The following is a 22,735-nucleotide window of genomic DNA, read 5'->3' as shown; positions in this document are numbered from 1 at the left end:
TATAAAATGGGGGTAGTAGTTCTGTTCTGTGAGGTCCATTCAAAGTATAAAATGGGGGTAGTAGTCCTGTTCTGTGAGGTCCGTGCAGAGTATAAATAGGGGTAGTAGTCCTGTTCTGTGAGGTCCGTGCAGAGTATAAATGGAGGTAGTAGTCCTGTTCTGTGAGGTCCGTGCAGAGTATAAATGGAGGCAGTAGTCCCGGCTCCAGCAGCTTCTATCCTGTCATCGGGTGTCATTATCGGGCGGCGGGTCACCCTGATTGTCTCTCCGATCACATGAAAGTTAAGGAACAAGCGTCCTGATAATGGCAGGTAACCCGCGGGGGATGTGAGGAGGGGTGACCGGCAGGGTGTAAGGAGGGGTGACCCGGCGGGGTGTGTGAGGAGGGGTGACCCGGCGGGGTGTGTGAGGAGGGGTGTCCCGGCAGGGTGTGTGAGGAGGGGTGACCGGCAGGGTGTAAGGAGGGGTGACCCGGCGGGGTGTGTGAGGAGGGGTGACCCGGCAGTGTGTGTGTGAGGAGGGGTGACCGGCAGGGTGTAAGGAGGGGTGACCCGGCGGGGTGTGTGAGGAGGGGTGACCCGGCAGGGTGTGTAAGGAGGGGTGACCCGGCGGGGTGTGTGAAGAGGGGTGACCCGGCAGGGTGTGAGAGGAGGGGTGACCCGGCGGGGTGTGTGAGGAGGGGTGACCCGGCGGGGGGTGTGAGGAGGGGTGACCCGGCAGGGTGTGAGAGGAGGGGTGTCCCGCGGGGGATGTGAGGAGGGGTGACCCGGCAGTGTGTGTGAGGAGGGGTGACCCGGCAGGGTGTGAGAGGAGGGGTGTCCCGGCAGGGTGTGAGAGGAGGGGTGACCCGGCAGGGTGTGTGAGGAGGGGTGACCCGGCAGGGTGTGAGAGGAGGGGTGACCCGGCGGGGTGTGAGAGGAGGGGTGTCCCGCGGGGGATGTGAGGAGGGGTGACTCGGCAGGGGGTGTGAGGAGGGGTGACCCGCGGGCTGCTGACGGCTCCGGCTGTGAAGATTCCCTCAGACATGAGCTCCGGAGGGGACGAGAAGCAGCGAGGAGCGGAGCCCGGGGCCAAACCCCTCACCCGCTTCACTATCGAGGACATCCTGAGCCGCCCCGGGCCCCGGCAACTGCCCCCGGCCGCAGGGGGCGCCACCTCCCCGCTGTGTGCCCTGGAGGAGCTGGCGAGGAAGACCATCCAAGGGCTGGAGAGGAGCCTGCCGGGGGCCACAGGTACCGGGGGTATGTACTGTATATATATACCGGGGGCCACAGGTACCGGGGGTATGTACTGTATACTGCTGTGTACTATATATATACCGGAGAGGAGGGTCCTGCCGGGGGCCACAGGTACCGGAGGTATGTACTGTATACTGCTGTGTACTATATATATACCGGGGGCCACAGGTACCGGGGGTATGTACTGTATACTGCTGTGTACTATATATATACCGGAGAGGAGGGTCCTGCCGGGGGCCACAGGTACCGGGGGTATGTACTGTATACTGCTGTGTACTATATATATACCGGGGGCCACAGGTACCGGGGGTATGTACTGTATACTGCTGTGTACTATATATATACCGGGGGCCACAGGTACCGGGGGTATGTACTGTATACTGCTGTGTACTATATATATACCGGAGAGGAGGGTCCTGCCGGGGGCCACAGGTACCGGAGGTATGTACTGTATACTGCTGTGTACTATATATATACCGGGGGCCACAGGTACCGGGGGTATGTACTGTATACTGCTGTGTACTATATATATACCGGGGGCCACAGGTACCGGAGGTATGTACTGTATACTGCTGTGTACTATATATATACCGGGGGCCACAGGTACCGGGGGTATGTACTGTATACTGCTGTGTACTATATATATACCGGGGGCCACAGGTATCGGGGGTATGTACTGTATACTGCTGTGTACTATATATATACCGGGGGCCACAGGTACCGGAGGTATGTACTGTATACTGCTGTGTACTATATATATACCGGGGGGCCACAGGTACCGGGGGTATGTACTGTATACTGCTGTGTACTATATATATACCGGGGGCCACAGGTACCGGGGGTATGTACTGTATACTGCTGTGTACTATATATATACCGGGGGCCACAGGTACCCGGGGGTATGTACTGTATACTGCTGTGTACTATATATATACCGGGGGCCACAGGTACCGGGGGTATGTACTGTATACTGCTGTGTACTATATATATACCGGGGGCCACAGGTACCGGGGGTATGTACTGTATACTGCTGTGTACTATATATATACCGGGGGCCACAGGTACCGGGGGTATGTACTGTATACTGCTGTGTACTATATATATACCGGGGGCCACAGGTACCGGGGGTATGTACTGTATACTGCTGTGTACTATATATATACCGGGGGCCACAGGTACCGGGGGTATGTACTGTATACTGCTGTGTACTATATATATACCGGAGAGGAGGGTCCTGCCGGGGGCCACAGGTACCGGAGGTATGTACTGTATACTGCTGTGTACTATATATATACCGGGGGCCACAGGTACCGGGGGTATGTACTGTATACTGCTGTGTACTATATATATACCGGGGGCCACACGTACCGGGGGTATGTACTGTATACTGCTGTGTACTATATATATACCGGGGGCCACAGGTACCGGGGGTATGTACTGTATACTGCTGTGTACTATATATATACCGGGGGCCACAGGTACCGGGGGTATGTACTGTATACTGCTGTGTACTATATATATACCGGGGGCCACAGGTACCGGGGGTATGTACTGTATACTGCTGTGTACTATATATATACCGGGGGCCACAGGTACCGGGGGTATGTACTGTATACTGCTGTGTACTATATATATACCGGGGGCCACAGGTACCGGGGGTATGTACTGTATACTGCTGTGTACTATATATATACCGGGGGCCACAGGTACCGGGGTATGTACTGTATACTGCTGTGTTCTATATATATACCGGGGGCCACAGGTACCGGGGGTATGTACTGTATACTGCTGTGTACTATATATATATCGGGGGCCACAGGTACCGGGGGTATGTACTGTATACTGCTGTGTACTATATATATACCGGGGGCCACAGGTACCGGAGGTATGTACTGTATACTGCTGTGTACTATATATATACCGGGGGCCACAGGTACCGGGGGTATGTACTGTATACTGCTGTATACTATATATATACCGGGGGCCACAGGTACCGGAGGTATGTACTGTATACTGCTGTGTACTATATATATACCGGGGGCCACAGGTACCGGGGGTATGTACTGTATACTGCTGTGTACTATATATATACCGGGGGCCACAGGTACCGGGGGTTTATACTGTATACTGCTGTGTACTATATATATACCGGGGGCCACAGGTACCGGAGGTATGTACTGTATACTGCTGTGTACTATATATATACCGGGGGCCACAGGTACCGGGGGTATGTACTGTATACTGCTGTGTACTATATATATACCGGGGGCCACAGGTACCGGGGGTATGTACTGTATACTGCTGTGTACTATATATATACTGGGGGCCACAGGTATCGGGGGTATGTACTGTATACTGCTGTGTACTATATATATATCGGGGGCCACAGGTACCGGGGGTATGTACTGTATACTGCTGTGTACTATATATATACCTGGGGCCACAGGTACCGGGGGTATGTACTGTATACTGCTGTGTACTATATATATACCGGAGAGGAGGGTCCTGCCAGGGGCCACAGGTACCGGAGGTATGTACTGTATACTGCTGTGTACTATATATATACCGGGGGCCACAGGTACCGGGGGTATGTACTGTATACTGCTGTGTACTATATATATACCGGGGGCCACAGGTACCGGGGGTATGTACTGTATACTGCTGTGTACTATATATATACCGGGGGCCACAGGTACCGGGGGTATGTACTGTATACTGCTGTGTACTATATATATACCGGGGGCCACAGGTACCGGGGGTATGTACTGTATACTGCTGTGTACTATATATATACCGGGGGCCACAGGTACCGGGGGTATGTACTGTATACTGCTGTGTACTATATATATACCGGGGGCCACAGGTACCGGGGGTATGTACTGTATACTGCTGGGTACTATATATATACCGGGGGCCACAGGTACCGGGGGTATGTACTGTATACTGCTGTGTACTATATATATACCGGGGGCCACAGGTACCGGGGGTTTATACTGTATACTGCTGTGTACTATATATATACCGGGGGCCACAGGTACCGGGGGTTTATACTGTATACTGCTGTGTACTATATATATACCGGGGGCCACAGGTACCGGAGGTATGTACTGTATACTGCTGTGTACTATATATATACCGGGGGCCACAGGTACCGGGGGTATGTACTGTATACTGCTGTGTACTATATATATATACCGGGGGCCACAGGTACCGGGGGTATGTACTGTATACTGCTGTGTACTATATATATACCGGGGGCCACAGGTACCGGGGGTTTATACTGTATACTGCTGTGTACTATATATATATACCGGAGAGGAGGGTCCTGCCGGGGGCCACAGGTACCGGAGGTATGTACTGTATACTGCTGTGTACTATATATATACCGGGGGCCACAGGTACCGGGGGTATGTACTGTATACTGCTGTGTACTATATATGTACCAGGGGCCACAGGTACCAGGGGTATGTACTGTATACTGCTGTGTACTATATATATACCGGGGGCCACAGGTACCGGGGGTATGTACTGTATACTGCTGTGTACTATATATATACCGGGGGCCACAGGTACCGGAGGTATGTACTGTATACTGCTGTGTACTATATATATACCGGGGGCCACAGGTACCGGGGGTATATACTGTATACTGCTGTGTACTATATACATATATATACTGGAGAGGAGGGTCCTGCCGGGGGCCACAGGTACCGGGGGTATGTATTGTATACTGCTGTGTACTATATATATACCGGGGGCCACAGGTACCGGGGGTATATACTGTATACTGCTGTGTACTATATATATACCGGGGGCCACAGGTACCGGGGGTATGTACTGTATACTGCTGTGTACTATATATATACCGGGGGCCACAGGTACCGGGGGTATATACTGTATACTGCTGTGTACTATATACATATATATACTGCAGAGGAGGGTCCTGCCGGGGGCCACAGGTACCGGGGGTATGTACTGTATACTGCTGTGTACTATATATATACCGGGGGCCACAGGTACCGGGGGTATGTACTGTATACTGCTGTGTACTATATATATACCGGGGGCCACAGGTACCGGGGGTATATACTGTATACTGCTGTGTACTATATACATATATATACTGGAGAGGAGGGTCCTGCCGGGGGCCACAGGTACCGGGGGTATATACTGTATACTGCTGTGTACTATATACATATATACTGGAGAGGAGGGTCCTGCCAGGGGCCACAGGTACCGGGTGTATACTGTATACTGCTGTGTACTATATACATATATATACTGGAGAGGAGGGTCCTGCCGGGGGCCACAGGTTCCGGGGGTATATACTGTATACTGCTGTGTACTATATACATATATATACCGGAGAGGAGGGTCCTGCCGGGGGCCACAGGTTCCGGGGGTATATACTGTATACTGCTGTGTACTATATACATATATACTGGAGAGGAGGGTCCTGCCAGGGGCCACAGGTACCGGGGGTATATACTGTATACTGCTGTGTACTATATACATATATATACTGGAGAGGAGGGTCCTGCCAGGGGCCACAGGTACCGGGGGTATATACTGTATACTGCTGTGTACTATATACATATATATACCGGAGAGGAGGGTCCTGCCGGGGGCCACAGGTACCGGGGGTATGTACTGTATACTGCTGTGTACTATATATATACCGGGGGCCACAGGTACCGGGGGTATATACTGTATACTGCTGTGTACTATATACATATATATACCGTAGAGGAGGGTCCTGCCGGGGGCCACAGGTACCAGGGGTATATACTGTATACTGCTGTGTACTATATATACCGGAGAGGAGGGTCCTGCTGGGGGCCACAGGTACCGGGGGTACATACTGTATACTGCTGTGTACTATATACATATATATACCGGAGAGGAGGGTCCTACCGGGGGCCACAGGTACCAGGGGTATATACTGTATACTACTGTGTACTATATATATATACCGGAGAGGAGGGTCCTGCCGGGGGCCACAGGTACCGGGGGTATATACTGTATACTGCTGTGTACTATATACATATATATACTGGAGAGGAGGGTCCTGCCGGGGGCCACAGGTACCGGGGGTATATACTGTATACTGCTGTGTACTATATACATATATATACCGGAGAGGAGGGTCCTGCCGGGGGCCACAGGTACCAGGGGTATATACTGTATACTGCTGTGTACTATATACATATATATACCGGAGAGGAGGGTCCTGCCGGGGGCCACAGGTACCGGGGGTATATACTGTATACTGCTGTGTACTATATACATATATATACTCCGGAGAGGAGGGTCCTGCCGGGGGCCACAGGTACCTGGGGTATATACTGTATACTGCTGTGTACTATATACATATATATACCGGAGAGGAGGGTCCTGCCGGGGGCCACAGGTACCGGGGGTATATACTGTATACTGCTGTGTACTATATACATATATATACTCCGGAGAGGAGGGTCCTGCCGGGGGCCACATGTACAGGGTATACAGGGATATATACTGTATACTGCTGTGTACTATATATATATACTAGCAGAAGGACTAGGCTTTGCTCGGGTATATTTCATCTATTTCTTTTTATGTTTCCATGTGTCCTAAAAAGATATCGACAGTTTCCCCCATAACAGTGACCTCTACAGTGCCCGCCTCTTTAAGATTGACCTTCACAGTGCCCGCCCCTTTAACAATCACCTCAACAGTGCCCGCCCCTTAAACAATGACCTCCACAGTGCCCGCCTCTTTAAGATTGACCTTCACAGTGCCCGCCTCTTTAAGATTGACCTTCACAGTGCCCGCCCCTTTAACAATCACCTCCACAGTGCCCGCCCCTTTAACATTGACCTTCACGGTGCCCGCGCCTTTAACATTGACCTTCACAGTGCCCGCTCCTTTAACAGTGACCGCCCCTTTAGCATTGACCACCCCTTTAACAGTGACCTTCACAGTGCCCGCACCTTTACCAATGACCTTCACAGTGCCCGCTCCTTTAACAGTGACCGCCCCTTTAACAGTGACTTTCACAGTGCCCGCCCCTTTAACAGTGACTTTAACAGTGACCGCCCCTTTAACAGTGACTTTCAAAGTGTCCATCCCTTTATCAGTGATTTTCACAGTTCCCACCCCTGTAACAGTGACTTTAACAGTGACCGTCCCTTTAACAGTGACTTTCACAGTGACAGCCCCTTTAACAGTGACAGCCCCTTTAACAGTGACAGCCCCTTTAACAGTGACTTTCACAGTTCCCCCCCTTTTAACAGTGACAGCCCCTTTAACAGTGACTTTCACAGTAACTGCCCCTTTAACAGTGACTTTCACAGTGACCGCCCCTTTAACAGTGACTTTCAAAGTGACCGCCCCTTTAACAGTGACTGCCCCTTTAACAGTGACTTTCACAGTGCCCGCCCCTTTAACAGTGACAGCCCCTTTATTAGTGACTTTCACAGTGCCCACCCCTTTAACAGTGACAGCCCCTTTAACAGTGACTTTCACAGTAACCGCCCCTTTAACAGTGACTTTCACAGTGACCGCCCCTTTAACTGCGACTTTCACAGTAACCGCCCCTTTAACAGTGACTTTAACAGTAACCGCCCCTTTAACAGTGACTTTCACAGTGACCGCCACTTTAACAGTGACTTTCACGGTGACCGCCCCTTTAACAGTAACTTTCACAGTGACCGCCCCTTTAACAGTGACTTTCACAGTGACCGCCCCTTTAACAGTAACTTTCACAGTGACCGCCCCTTTAACAGTGACTTTCACAGTGACCGCCCTTTTACCAGTGACTTTCACAGTGACCGCCCCCTTAACAGTGACTTTCACATTGACCGCCCCTTTAACATTGACTTTCAAAGTGACCGCCCCTTTAACAGTGGCTGCTTCCTTAACTGTGACTTTCACAGTGACCGCCCCTTTAACAGTGACTTTCACAGTGACCGCCACTTTAACAGTGACTTTGACGGTGACCGCCCCTTTAACAGTAACTTTCACAGTGACCGCCCCTTTAACAGTGACTTTCACAGTGACCACCCCTTTAACAGTGACTTTCACGGTGACCGCCCCTTTAACTGCGACTTTCACAGTATCCGCCCCTTTAACAGTGACTTTCACAGTGACCGCCACTTTAACAGTGACTTTCACGGTGACCGCCCCTTTAACAGTAACTTTCACAGTGACCGCCCCTTTAACAGTGACTTTCACAGTGACCGCCCCTTTAACAGTGACTTTCACAGTGACCGCCACTTTAACAGTGACTTTCACGGTGACCACCCCTTTAACAGTAACTTTCACAGTGACCGCCCCTTTAACAGTGACTTTCACAGTGACCACCCCTTTAACAGTAACTTTCACAGTGACCGCCCCTTTAACAGTGACTTTCACAGTGACTGCACCTTTAACAGTGACTTTCACAGTGACCGCCCTTTTAACAGTGACTTTCACAGTGACCGCCCTTTTAACAGTGACTTTCACAGTGACCGCCCCTTTAACATTGACTTTCAAAGTGACCGCCCCTTTAACAGTGGCCGCTTCCTTAACTGTGACTTTCACAGTGACCGCTCCTTTAACAGTGGCTTTCACAGTGACCGCCACTTTAACAGTGACTTTCACAGTGACCGCCCCTTTAACAGTGACTTTCACAGTGACCGCCACTTTAACAGTGACTTTCACGGTGACCACCCCTTTAACAGTAACTTTCACAGTGACCGCCCCTTTAACAGTGACTTTCACAGTGACCACCCCTTTAACAGTAACTTTCACAGTGACCGCCCCTTTAACAGTGACTTTCACAGTGACTGCACCTTTAACAGTGACTTTCACAGTGACCGCCCTTTTAACAGTGACTTTCACAGTGACCGCCCCTTTAACATTGACTTTCAAAGTGACCGCCCCTTTAACATTGACTTTCAAAGTGACCGCCCCTTTAACAGTGGCCGCTTCCTTAACAGTGACTTTCACAGTGACCGCTCCTTTAACAGTGGCTTTCACAGTGACTGCCTGTGGCGAAACCAACCTCACCACTGGGTTTTGGAGGGGGCTGTTTGAAGGCCTCTTGCCCCAGGATTACGGCCCTTTGAGATACTTTTACTAACTTTTGAACCCCTGAACCTATTCCAGGGAATTTTGGATAGGTTTGTCCCCCAAGTTATACTGTTTAAATTGATGTAAGTTATATGTATGGACAATGTAACCTCACAAAGTTGTAACAATTTATGATAAGTGTAACTTGTCAGCTTGGAAGGAATATGCTGGGTGTGGTTCTATTGTCCCATTGTGTGTTTGAATGGTGATGTCTGTCCTGTTGTCTCCACATGTGTATTGGTGATCTCCCTTTGTCCTGAGAGATAATTGGATTGCCCTCGGTTGTCTCTGGGACAGAGAGGAGGAAACCATGATGCATTGTGGGGATGTGTTGTATCTCTCCTGTGTCGCAGTCTCCCTTCTGGTCCTCTAGGGGGCGGGAACGATTGGTTGCTGTACTTGCATTGTGTGTGTTGTAAGATATTGATTGGTTGTATTTTAAAACCCTGTGGGCAGTACTATGTTTGTTTTTTATGAATAAAAGAGGCTGTATCTGAAGTACAGTCAGTTCCTGCTAGACCCTCAAGACGGAGCCTTGTCTCGTCATTGGGGGGATTCCCTGTATGCTGTTAGAGACTGATTGCCAGGAGTGTAAGCTGACTGTACGCTTTTCCTGTTCGTCTGCCGGCAGCTATTTGCGAGGTTCCAGTTTGGAGTGCTATTTTGTATCCAGTTCGGGAGGTTGGTGTTCTGCAGTAGCTGTGCCTGTCTCTCAGAAAGGGGCATATCGCCTAAACGGATTTTAACCCCTTGTCTGCTGAAACGGTCCGTTACATTGGTGGCAAGCAGCGGGATCGTTCCTACAGCCAGAAGTACAGCTACAGGGGACACCATTTCTGTGGATTCTACAATTTACGGGCAACGCATGTCCCAGTACAGCAACCCTAAAAGCAACAGGATGGAACCAGCAGTGTTATACGAGGAGGAGGACCTGGATGGCCGGGATGCATTAAGGAAAGGCATCTGGTACCAGGCCCTGGATAATGTACAATACCAGCGGGGTGAGAGTCTCCCCAGTGAAGAGCAGCGGTTGCAGAAGCAAGTGGCCCTGTGGATGCCCTTCCTGGGAGAGCAGCCCCTGGAGGAATGGGTGATAGAACTACAGCACCGGGTATGGCAGGAGCTATGGCTGGAGGATGCCTACCAGGCGCTTTGGTGGTATGTGGCACAGTTTATACCCTGGACAGCTGAGCATGACAAGCCAGAGGGAGAGGAGTATGATGGTCCTGGCTTGTTATGGGAGTCCTTTGCAGAGCCTGGCTTCGGGAGCCCTGCACAGTCCAGACTTCAGGACATTTTCTACGAGAGGGAGGCTAGGCAGAATTGGGATGACCCCCATGAGGTAGAGAAAGACCTGGCTCACCTAGCAACCCTGGAGTGGGAACTGGAGCAGGACTACCAATATCTCTTCCACTCCATTGGGAAGGCTCAGCAGGACAGCAAGAAGTCAGACCCAGGTCCAGAGCCCTTTCAGCTGGGAGGATATTGTGGATGTTTACTGGGAAGAACCCCAGGTGGCCGGTGGAGATGGGACCGAGGTCTCTCCACCGGTCCTGCAGGGAATTGGGAGCCTAGTCTCCATTCCCCAGCGGCCGTGTGATGTACAGGGAATTGGTAGCCCAGTCTCCTTTCCCCAGCAGCAGGACACTGTATTGGGAGCGGAGGCGGTCGGTCGCCCTCCCCAGCGGCTGGAAGTATGTATGGGAGAGGAGCTCGTTACCCCCTCTCCCCAGCGGCAGCTTAACACACCAGGGGGAGACAGTAAGCCCCACAACAGTGACGATGGGACCGTGGTCTCTGCACTTACAGCACAGGGGGTAGGGACAGTCGGTCCTGCCCCCCAGCAACAGGGCTGTTTAGCCAAAGGGGAGACAGTCGGTTTCTCCCTCCAACAACCAGACTCCAACCAGGCTTCTTCCGTGGTAGTGCTGGCACCAGGGCAGAGTCCCGCTGATCCCTGCCCACAAAGCAACCTCCACTCCAAGCCAGGTAGCAACTCAGAGACCGGGAGTACCAGCTACCAATATAACCTTGGTGGATTCACGGGACAGAGACAGGCTACGAAATTCAACAGGTCCAGTATTTGGTTGTGGGTGGGCTGCCAGACTAACTCAGGTACCGACCGGCGTGAGGTCAGGTATCTGGTTAGTCTTCCCTGGGGGGGGGGAGATGTGTGGCGAAACCAACCTCGCCACGGTGTTTTGGAGGGGGCTGTTTGAAGGCCTCTTGCCTCAGGATTATGGCCCATGCTAACTTTTGAACCCCTAAACCTATTCAAGTGAATTTTGGATAGGTTTGTCCCCAAGTTATACTGTTTAAATTGATGTAAGTTATATGTATGGACAATGTAACCTCACAAAGTTGTAACAATTTATAATAAGTGCAACTTGTCAGCTTGGGAGGAATATGCTGGGTGTGGTTCTATTGTCCCATTGTGTGTTTAAATGGTGATGTCTGTCCTGTTGTCTCCACATGTGTATTGGCGATCTCCCTTTGTCCTGAGAGATAATTGGATTGCCCTCGGTTGTCTCTGGGACAGAGAGGAGGAAACCATGTTGCATTGTGTGGGATGTGTTGTCGCAGTCTCCCTTCTGGTCCTCTAGGGGGCGTGAACGATTGGTTGCTGTACTTGCATTGTGTGTGTTGTAAGATATTGATTGGTTGGATTTCAAAACCCTGTGGGCAGTACTATGTTTGTTTTTTTATGAATAAAAGAGGCTGTATCTGAAGTACAGTCAGAGCACTGCTTGACCCTCAACACGGAGCCTTGTCTCGTCATTGGGGGGATTCCCTGTATGCTGTTGGAGACTGATTGCCCGGAGTGTAAGCTGACTGTACGCTTTTCCTGTTCGTCTGCTGGCAGCTATTTGCGAGGTTCCAGTTTGGAGTGCTATTTTGTATCCAGTTCGGGAGTTTGGTGTTCTGCAGTAGCTGTGCCTGTCTCTCAGAAAGGGGCATATCGCCTATTTAATAGTGACTTTCACAGTGCCCGCCCCTTTAACAGTGGCCGCTTCTTTAACTGTGACTTTCTCAGTGACCTCCCCTTTAACAGTAACTTTCACAGTGCCCGTCCCTTTAACAGTGACTTTCACAGTGACAACCCCTTTAAAAGTGACTTTCACAGTGACCGCCCCTTTAACATTGACTTTCACAGTGACCGCACCTTTAACATTGACTTTCACAGTGACCGCCCCTTTATCAGTGGCCGCTTCTTTAACAGTGACTTTCACAGTGACCGCCCCTTTAACAGGGACTTTCACAGTGACCGCCCCTTTAACAGTGGCTTTGACAGTGACCGCCCCTTTAACAGTGGCCTCCCCTTTAACTGTGACTTTCACAGTGACCGCCCCTTTAACAGTGTCTTTCACAGTGACCGCCCCTTTAACAGTGGCCTCCCCTTTAACTGTGATTTTCACAGTGACCGCCCCTTTAACAGTGACTTTTACAGTGATCGCCCCTTTAACAATGATTTTTACAGTGACCGCCCCTTTAACAGTGACTTTAACAGTGACCGCCCCTTTAACAGTGACTTTCACAGTGACCGCCCCTTTAACAGTGACAGCCCCTTTAACAGTGACTTTCACAGTGCCCGCCCCTTTAACAGTGACAGCCCCTTTAACAGTGACTTTCACAGTGACCGCCCCTTTAACAGTGACTTTAACAGTGACCGCCCCTTTAACAGTGGCTTTCACAGTGACCGCCCCTTTAACAGTGGCTTTCCCAGTGACCGCCCCTTTAACAGTGGCCTCCCCTTTAACTGTGACTTTCACAGTGACCGCCCCTTTAACAGTGACTTTTACAGTGATCGCCCCTTTAACAGTGATTTTCACAGTGACCGCCCCTTTAACAGTGACTTTAACAGTGACTGCCCCTTTAACAGTGACTTTCACAGTGACCGCCCCTTTAACAGTGACTTTAACAGTGACTGCCCCTTTAACAGTGGCTTTCACAGTAACCGCCCCTTTAACAGTGGCCTCTCCTTTAAATGTGACTTTCACAGTGACCGCCCCTTAACAGTGACTTTCACAGTGAACGCCCCTTTAACAGTGGCTTTCACAGTGACCGCCCCTTTAACAGTGGCCTCTCCTTTAACTGTGACTTTCACAGTGACCGCCCCTTTAACAGTGGCCTCTCCTTTAACTGTGACTTTCACAGTGATCGCCCCTTTAACAGTGACTTTCACAGTGCCCACCTTTTAACAGGGACCTTCATAGCGCCCGCCCCTTTACTAACAGTGACCTCCACAGTGCCCTCCTATTTAATAACAGTGACCTCCACAGTGCCCGCCCCTTTAATAACAGTGACCCCCTCTGTGCCCGCCCCTTTAAAAACAGTGACCTCCACATTGCCCGACCCTTTAATAACAGTGACCCCCTCTGTGCCCGCCCATTTAATAACAGTAACCTCCACAGTGCCCTCCTATTTAATAACAGTGACCTCCACAGTGCCCGCCCCTTTAATAACAGTGACCCCCTCTGTGCCCTCCTATTTAATAACAGTGACCTCCACATTGCCCGCCCCTTTAAGCAGTAAAGAAAAATGGCTGGGGTGTTATGGAATCCTGGAGTAAAACTGTGTTTTTGGCAGTTGGGATTTGAAGAGAAAGACTTTCAGGCTGGTATTGGGGGGGGGAACTCATTTTTTGGGAATATCTCAGGAACGGTACGTCCTCGAGAGCTGAGACCCGGTCTAAAACCTCCCCGGACACCTGATGTACCTGTGTGCCAGATTTAGTGAATATCGGTCCAGTCGTTTGGTCGCGCATAAAGAACAGACAGACAGACGTCTAGACAGTCAGACAGATACTTATTTTTATATATATAAGAGATAGATACCGGAGAGGAGGGTCCTGCCGGGGTCACAGGTTACGGGGTATACAGGGGTATATACTGTATACTGCTGTGCGATGTCTCCCTTCTGGGTTCTCCCTGATAGGCTATCAGAAGCCGATGCAGGAGGCGCGATGACGTCATCATCATCACACAATGCCTGATAGGGCACTATTAGGGGCACTATTATGTGGCAGAGAATCATTCCTATTGGCGAGACTTTGGGAACACTTGGTGGGCACCCTGGCACAGTGTCAGCTTAGCACAATTATATTTGGGGGACATTATGTTTGCACTATTAGTGTCAGTGCCCTAAAATTCCTGCACCCAGCAAATGGTGTCCTATCTGTGTGGTACTAATATTTTCAGGGGTATTATCTATTTCTACAGTATAGTATTGGGGAGCACAGCAGGCACAGTATTGGGGGACAGGATAAAGAGTTCAGAAGGTGGGGAGAAGGATGGAAAAGTAGGAAGCTAAGATGTTTGAAAGAAATCGTCATGGCGGTCTGGGTGAAAGGAGAAGATGAGGAAAGAGAACATCAGAGGAGACATCACTGGATGTAAGAGGTGTGTGGGGCTGTATTGCCCTGTATGTTTTGTAGTGCTGTGTGTAATGTTAGGAGAGGAGGGTTTAGGTTGAGGATTTGGCAGTTGGTGGGGGGGTGCCATTTCACTTTTTGCCTCAGGCAGCAGAAAGGCTACGTGCATCCCTGACGCTGCTCTTACATTCTCGAAAATCTTTTCATACACCTTAGAATCCTCTCAATGATTGCAATGCAACCTGAGGCAGCACAAACCATGTTGGCCCTCCACCAGCCAGAAACCATGCTGCCCCCTCCACCAAACCACGATGCTCTCTCCACCAGCCAGAAACCATGCTGCCCCCTCCACCAAACCCAAACCATGATGCTCCCTCCACTAGCCAGAAACCATGCTGCCCCCCTCTACCAAGCCTAAACCACAATGCTCCCTCCACCAGCCAGAAACCACGCTGCCCCTCCACCAAGCCTAAACCACAATGCTCCCTCCTCCAGCCAGAAACCATGCTGCCCCCTCCACCAAGCCTAAACCACAATGCTCCCTCCACCAAGCCTAAACCACAATACTCCATCCTCCAGCCAGAAACCATGCTGCCCCCTCCACCAAGCCTAAACTACAATGCTCCCTCCACCAGCCAGAAACCATGCTGCCCCCTCCACCAAGCCTAAACCACAATGCTCCCTCCACCAGCCAGAAACCATGCTGCCCCTCCACCAAGCCTAAACCACAATACTCCATCCTCCAGCCAGAAACCATGCTGCCCCCTCCACCAAGCCTAAACTACAATGCTCCCTCCACCAGCCAGAAACCATGCTGCCCCCTCCACCAGCCAGAAACCATGCTGCCCCCTCCACCAGCCAGAAACCATGCTGCCCCCTCCACCAAACCCAAACCACAATGCTCCCTCCACCAGCCAGAAACCATGCTGCCCCCTCCACCAAACCACGATGCTCCCTCCACCAGCCAGAAACCATGCTGCCCCCGCCACCAAACCCAAACTACGATGCTCTCTCCACCAGCCAGAAACCATGCTGCCCCCTCCACCAAACCCAAACCACGATACTCACTCCACCAGCCAGAGACCATGCTGCCCCCTCCACCAAACCCAAACTACGATGCTCCTTCCACCAGCCAGAAACCATGCTGCCCCCTTCACCAAACCCAAACTACGATGCTCCCTCCACCAGCCAGAAACCATGCTGCCCCTCCACCAAACCCAAACTACGATGCTCCCTCCACCAGCCAGAGACCATGCTGCCCCCTCCACCATCCAGAAACCATGCTGCCCCCCTCTACCAAGCCTAAACCAGAATGCTCCCTCCACCAGCCAGAAACCACGCTGCCCCTCCACTAAGCCTAAACCACGATGCTCCCTCCTCCAGCCAGAAACCATGCTGCCCCCTCCACCAAGCCTAAACCACGATGCTCCCTCCACCAGCCAGAAACCATGCTGCCCCCTCCACCAAGCCTAAAACACGATGCTCCCTCCACCAGCCAGAAACCATGCTGCCCCCTCCACCAAACCACGATGCTCCCTCCACCAGCCAGAAACCATGCTGCCTCTTCCACCAAACCCAAACCACAATGCTCCCTCCACCAGCCAGAAGCCATGCTGCCCCCTCCACCAGCCCTAAACCACAATGCTCCCTCCACCAGCCAGAAACCATGCTGCCCCCTCTACCAAACCACGATGCTCCCTCCACCAGCCAGAAACCATGCTGCCCCCTCTACCAAACCACGATGCTCCCTCCACCAGCCAGAAACCATACTGCCGCCTCCACCAAACCACAATGCTCCCTCCACCAGCCAGAAGCCATTCTGCTCTCTCCACCAGCCCCAAACCATGGATCTTTTTCTACCTGCCCCAAACTATGATGCCCTCTCAACCAGCCATTAAGCATGATGTCTCCTCCACCAGCCACCCACCATGATGAACCCACCACAGCCTTAAATCATGATGCTTTTGAAGTTACAGTTGAATGAGGAATTTCCATTTTGTATCATCTGTCCCTAGAATACTTTCCCAGTATTATTGTAGAACATCCAGCTTTGTCTTAAATTAGATCCGATCACATTATGTCATTAACCCCTTAATGACCAGCCTGTTTTGGGCCTTAGTGAACACGTGATTTTTTTTTCCTTTCATTTTTCCATTGTCGCCTTCCAAGAGCTATAACTATTTTATTTTTCCATTGATATAGTTGTACTTGTACTAGGGAATATTGCTTCTTGCTATGGGATCTCCTCCCTAAACTAGAGATTATTGGTTCTGATGATGGGATATGGGCCTCGTACCAGGGAAGGTTGGTACTGGTAAGGGATCTTCTCTATATACTAGGGAAACTCTATTCTGATAGGATTAGGATTTTGTACAAGAAAAGGTTGATTCTGATAATGGGATCTCCTCGGCAGGGAAGGTAAAGTCAGTTGTGTTGGTAGGTTGTGCTGCCTGTACTATGGATGGCTGCTTCTGTTGCTGGGATCTGATCTCCTTGGTCTTCTACATTTTCTATCTTTTGGATTTAAAAGATCACAACTTAGAATCCACATTTAGACTGTCAAGAGATCCCTGTAATTGCACTGTTGCCGGACTCCTGAGATATTAAGGAGAGGATTTCCTCCGTTCTTGCTTCAGATTGAATAACTCCACATTGGGAAGTTCTGAGATCATTCCAGGGTCCAGTTTTCTGTATATTCAGCTGGAGGTTCATTGCAAGAAGTCCTCAGCTGTCTTGAGGATGGTGCCCTCCAGCACCTGTAATATGGATCTACCAATGGATCTCCCGGTCAGTATGTGTTGAGCTCTGTTTTGAGTCCATCATGGAGCAGCTGCACCCCTTGATGATGACTCGCACCTTCTTCTCATCATCTGTGCCTCATCCCCAGTAATATAAATACCCCATCTGGACGATATCGCTTCATCTGGCAAGGATTACATATCAGACTTCATACAAGAGGAATGTCTTACTCTGCCAATCATCCCACTCCATGGATTCTCTGTCTGGCCTCCTCCAAGGACCTGTCTATGGGCACACTACCAAGGTGAAACATAAGAATTGAGAAATGTAGCCTGGTCCTTTTTCTCGGAGGAGTGTGTGGAGTGAGTATACACCAGAAGGAGCCACCAGGATCAGATTTATAGAAGATTGTAATCCTACGATAGCTTGTGGGCAGACAAATAAGAATAAGACAGTGACCTGCTGCAGACAGAAGAGGACAGTGATCTACTGAAGATAGGTTTGTGATCTATCAATCTATAGTACATCACCAATGTGGTTGATTACCTATGGGAGGAGAGCACATAATTCTGGATTCCTCTGGCTAACGTATCTATCTTGTCAGGGCTTGTCCACAATGGGTTCCAGTGGCTGCAGCTCCATATACCATATTTCTACAGGGGTGTCTATATACAGCTCCATATATAGACTGATGGAGCTACGATCTCCTCACATGAGGTCTACCTGAGGACATGCTCTGCTTTATTTGTCTCTCGTCACCATTCTCTTCTCTATCTGGTAACATCTAGTGATGTGTTGGGAGATTCCTGATATTTTTTGGATCCTCGCATTCTTCCTGAACCTTTCTATTCATTAGGTAACCTTGTGAGAATGACCACAGGTGATAAGAGGGATCGGCTGGAGACAGGAAAAGTGTGTTTTTAAAATGATCCATTAATGGATCCACAGGATTTTGGTGTTCTTCCATCATGGGGTCTCTGTTTGGCACATGTTCTTCAGGATCTAGATAATTTTTCTCTCATGTTTAAGTGCAGGATACCAACAGATCCATTGTGTATACAGTACATACATAAGATGTGACCCCCTGCACTAGAGGGCCCCAGTATATAAATATGTTGGAGAGATGACTGTATGGGAATGTAGATCCATAGATAGATGAATGCATGGTTGGATGAATGATGAATATATAGGTGGCTAATGGCTAGTGACATGGATGAATGTATGGATGGATATGTAGGCGGTAGATCGCTGGCGAGATGGATGAATGTATGGATATGTAGGCGGTAGATCGCTGGCGAGATGGATGACTGTATGGATATGTAGGTGGTAGATCGCTGGCGAGATGGATGAATGTATGGATATGTAGGTGGTAGATCGCTGGCGAGATGGATGAATGTATGGATATGTAGGTGGTAGATCACTGGCGAGATGGATGAATGTATGGATGGATATGTAGACGGTAGATCGCTGGCGAGATGGATGAATGTATGGATATGTAGGGGGTAGATCGCTGGCGAGATGGATGAATGTATGGATATGTAGGTGGTAGATCGCTGGCGAGATGGATGAATGTATGGATATGTAGGTGGTAGATCACTGGCGAGATGGATGAATGTATGGATGGATATGTAGGCGGTAGATCGCTGGCGAGATGGATGAATGTATGGATATGTAGGTGGTAGATCGCTGGTGGGATGGATGAATGTATGGATATGTAGGTGGTAGATCGCTGGCGAGATGGATGAATGTATGGATATGTAGGTGGTAGATCGCTGGCGAGATGGATGAATGTATGGATATGTAGGTGGTAGATCGCTGGTGGGATGGATGAATGTATGGATATGTAGGTGGTAGATCGCTGGCGAGATGGATGAATGTATGGATATGTAGGTGGTAGATCGCTGGTGGGATGGATGAATGTATGGATATGTAGGTGGTAGATCGCTGGCGAGATGGATGAATGTATGGATATGTAGGTGGTAGATCGCTGGTGGGATGGATGAATGTATGGATATACAGGTGGTAGATCGCTGGCGAGATGGATGAATGTATGGATGGATATGTAGGTGGTAGATCTCTGGTGGGATGGATGCATGTATGGATATGTAGGTGGTAGATCGCTGGCGAGATGGATGAATGTATGGATATGTAGGTGGTAGATCGCTGGTGGGATGGATGAATGTATGGATATGTAGGTGGTAGATCGCTGGCGAGATGGATGAATGTATGGATAGATATGTAGGCGGTAGATCGCTGGCGAGATGGATGAATGTATGGATATGTAGGTGGTAGATCGCTGGCGAGATGGATGAATGTATGGATATACAGGGGGTAGATCGCTGGCGAGATGGATGAATGTATGGATATGTAGGTGGTAGATCGCTGGCGAGATTGATGAATGTATGGATATGTAGGTGGTAGATCGCTGGCGAGATGGATGAATGTATAGATGGATATGTAGGCGGTAGATCGCTGCCGAGATGGATGAATGTATGGATATGTAGGTGGTAGATCGCTGGCGAGATGGATGAATGTATGGATATACAGGGGGTAGATCGCTGGCGAGATGGATGAATGTATGGATGGATATGTAGGTGGTAGATCGCTGGCGAGATGGATGAATGTATGGATATGTAGGTGGTAGATCGCTGGCGAGATGGATGAATGTATGGATATACAGGTGGTAGATCGCTGGCGAGATGGATGAATGTATGGATATACAGGGGGTAGATCGCTGGCGAGATGGATGAATGTATGGATGGATATGTAGGTGGTAGATCGCTGGCGAGATGGATGAATGTATGGATATGTAGGTGGTAGATCGCTGGCGAGATGGATGAATGTATGGATATACAGGTGGTAGATCGCTGGCGAGATGGATGAATGTATGGATATGTAGGTGGTAGATCTCTGGTGGGATGGATGCATGTATGGATATGTAGGTGGTAGATCGCTGGTGGGATGGATGAATGTATGGATATTCAGGTGGTAGATCTCTGGTGGGATGGATGCATGTATGGATATGTAGGTGGTAGATCGCTGGCGAGATGGATGAATGTATGGATATGTAGGTGGTAGATCGCTGGCGAGATAGATGAATGTATGGATATACAGGTGGTAGATCGCTGGCGAGATGGATGAATGTATGGATATGTAGGTGGTAGATCTCTGGTGGGATGGATGCATGTATGGATATGTAGGTGGTAGATCGCTGGTGGGATGGATGAATGTATGGATATGTAGGTGGTAGATCGCTGGCGAGATGGATGAATGTATGGATGGATATGTAGGTGGTAGATCGCTGGTGGGATGGATGAATGTATGGATGGATATGTAGGTGGTAGATCGCTGGCGAGATGGATGAATGTATGGATATGTAGGTGGTAGATCTCTGGTGGGATGGATGCATGTATGGATATGTAGGTGGTAGATCGCTGGCGAGATGGATGAATGTATGGATGGATATGTAGGCGGTAGATCGCTGGCGAGATGGATGAATGTATGGATATGTAGGTGGTAGATCGCTGGTGGGATGGATGAATGTATGGATATGTAGGTGGTAGATCGCTGGCGAGATGGATGAATATATGGATATACAGGGGGTAGATCGCTGGCGAGATGGATGAATGTATGGATGGATATGTAGGCGGTAGATCGCTGGCGAGATGGATGAATGTATGAATATGTAGGTGGTAGATCGCTGGCGAGATGGATGACTGTATGGATATGTAGGTGGTAGATCGCTGGCGAGATGGATGAATGTATGGATATGTAGGTGGTGGATCGCTGGCGAGATGGATGAATGTATGGATATACAGGTGGTTGATAGACTGATCACTGATGAAATGGATCAATATATGATTATGGATATGTTTAATGGACTGATCGCCGGTCAGATGTATGGCTATTTAGGTGGTTGATTGCTGGTGAGATGGATGAATGTATGGATATGTAGGTGGTTGATGGAGAAGTGACTGGTGGGATGGATGGTAGTATGGATAGATAGATGTATGGATATGTAGGTGGTTGATAAACTGATGACTGTTAAGATGGATAAATGTATGGATATATAAGTGGTTGATGGACTGATGACTGGTAAGGTGGATGAATATATAAATATGTAGGTAGTTGACTTCTGGGAAGGTCGTGAATAGATAAGTAGATGTTTGTATGTATAGGTAGATGAATTTATGGATATATAGGTAGATGATGTAGAGATGATTGAATGGTCATGGACTTACATAGAATGTGTCGGCAGATAAAAACCATTTGGCCCATCTAGTCTGCCCAATATACTGAATACTATGGATAGCCCCGGCCCTATCTTATATGAAGGATGGCCTTATGCCTATCCCATGCATGCTTAAACTCCTCCACTGTATTTGCATATTTTTTCCAGAAGGCTAATCCCCATTGTTCTCTCTTCTAACTTTGAAAGGTCAAGACTCCTTCGGTTCATTAGGACACCGTCCGAGCTCTAAGAAGAGACGTAAATCCCGTACGGCTTTTACCAATCACCAGATCTACGAGCTAGAGAAACATTTCCTCTACCAGAAATACCTGTCTCCTGCCGACCGTGACCACATTGCCCAACAGCTAGGACTCAGTAATGCCCAAGTTATTACCTGGTTCCAGAACCGAAGAGCCAAGCTCAAGAGAGACCTGGAGGAAATAAAGGCCGATGTGGAGTCATTAAAGAAGCTACCGCCACATGCACTGGAGAAGCTGGCGTCCATGCCTGATGGTGGGCTAGGGGAGGAGGACGAGGACACCAGACCATGTTCCCTAACCTCACAAGGGCTGTTCCTTCTGTCTCCACAGTGTCCATCAATGGACCACACAGTTGATAAGTTCTCAGAAGATGAGGAGATTGAGGTGGACTGCTAAAAGACTGGAGGAATTGAGGGACTCTTAATGTGTCGGAGCCAAGAAAGAAAGGGAAGATAAGGTAGGAAGGGATGAAAAGAAAGACGGAAGGAAGGAAATCAGGGGGAGTGAACGAAAGGACAGTAGAAAAAGCTGGAAATAATAGAAAAGAAGGAAAGGGAAGGAGGGAAGGAACTAAAGAAACAAAGGAAGGATGATTGGATGAAAGGAAGACAAAGTCCTTAGAGAGAAAATAATCTCCAGTGACCATCCACTGCTGTCACCAATAAAAGAGCAGACACAGAGGATTACACCCAGTATACAGGACAGGAGAAGTGGTACTGTGCAGTGTATATATACAGAATAAGAGCAGATACTGAGGATTACACCCAGTATACAGGACAGGAGAAGTGGTACTGTGCAGTGT

General features: G+C 49.5%; 1 protein-coding gene across 1 annotated transcript; it reads left to right on the top strand.

Moving 5' to 3' along the window:
• The first annotated feature begins 1,024 nt into the window (after positions 1–1,024).
• On the top strand, positions 1,025–22,289 carry LBX2 (ladybird homeobox 2). The gene is made up of 3 exons (XM_044272930.1): positions 1,025–1,232; positions 21,881–22,222; positions 22,264–22,289. The coding sequence occupies exons 1-3, from the start codon at positions 1,025–1,027 to the stop codon at positions 22,287–22,289; spliced, it is 576 nt and encodes a 191-aa protein (XP_044128865.1).
• The last annotated feature ends 446 nt before the right edge of the window (positions 22,290–22,735 follow it).

This window comes from Bufo gargarizans, unplaced genomic scaffold, assembly GCF_014858855.1.
Source record: "Bufo gargarizans isolate SCDJY-AF-19 unplaced genomic scaffold, ASM1485885v1 fragScaff_scaffold_249_pilon, whole genome shotgun sequence".
Lineage (NCBI taxonomy): Eukaryota > Metazoa > Chordata > Amphibia > Anura > Bufonidae > Bufo > Bufo gargarizans.
This window is presented reverse-complemented; position numbering and strand designations above follow the sequence as displayed.

Excerpts from the sequence above, each read along its gene's own strand:
- LBX2 (XM_044272930.1), top strand. The coding sequence starts at position 1,025 with ATGAGCTCCGGAGGGGACGAGAAGCAGCGAGGAGCGGAGCCCGGGGCC. Across the intron at positions 1,233-21,880 it reads GAGCCTGCCGGGGGCCACAG|GTCAAGACTCCTTCGGTTCA; the intron begins GTACCGGGGGTA and ends TAACTTTGAAAG. Across the intron at positions 22,223-22,263 it reads GGACGAGGACACCAGACCAT|TGTCCATCAATGGACCACAC; the intron begins GTTCCCTAACCT and ends CTGTCTCCACAG.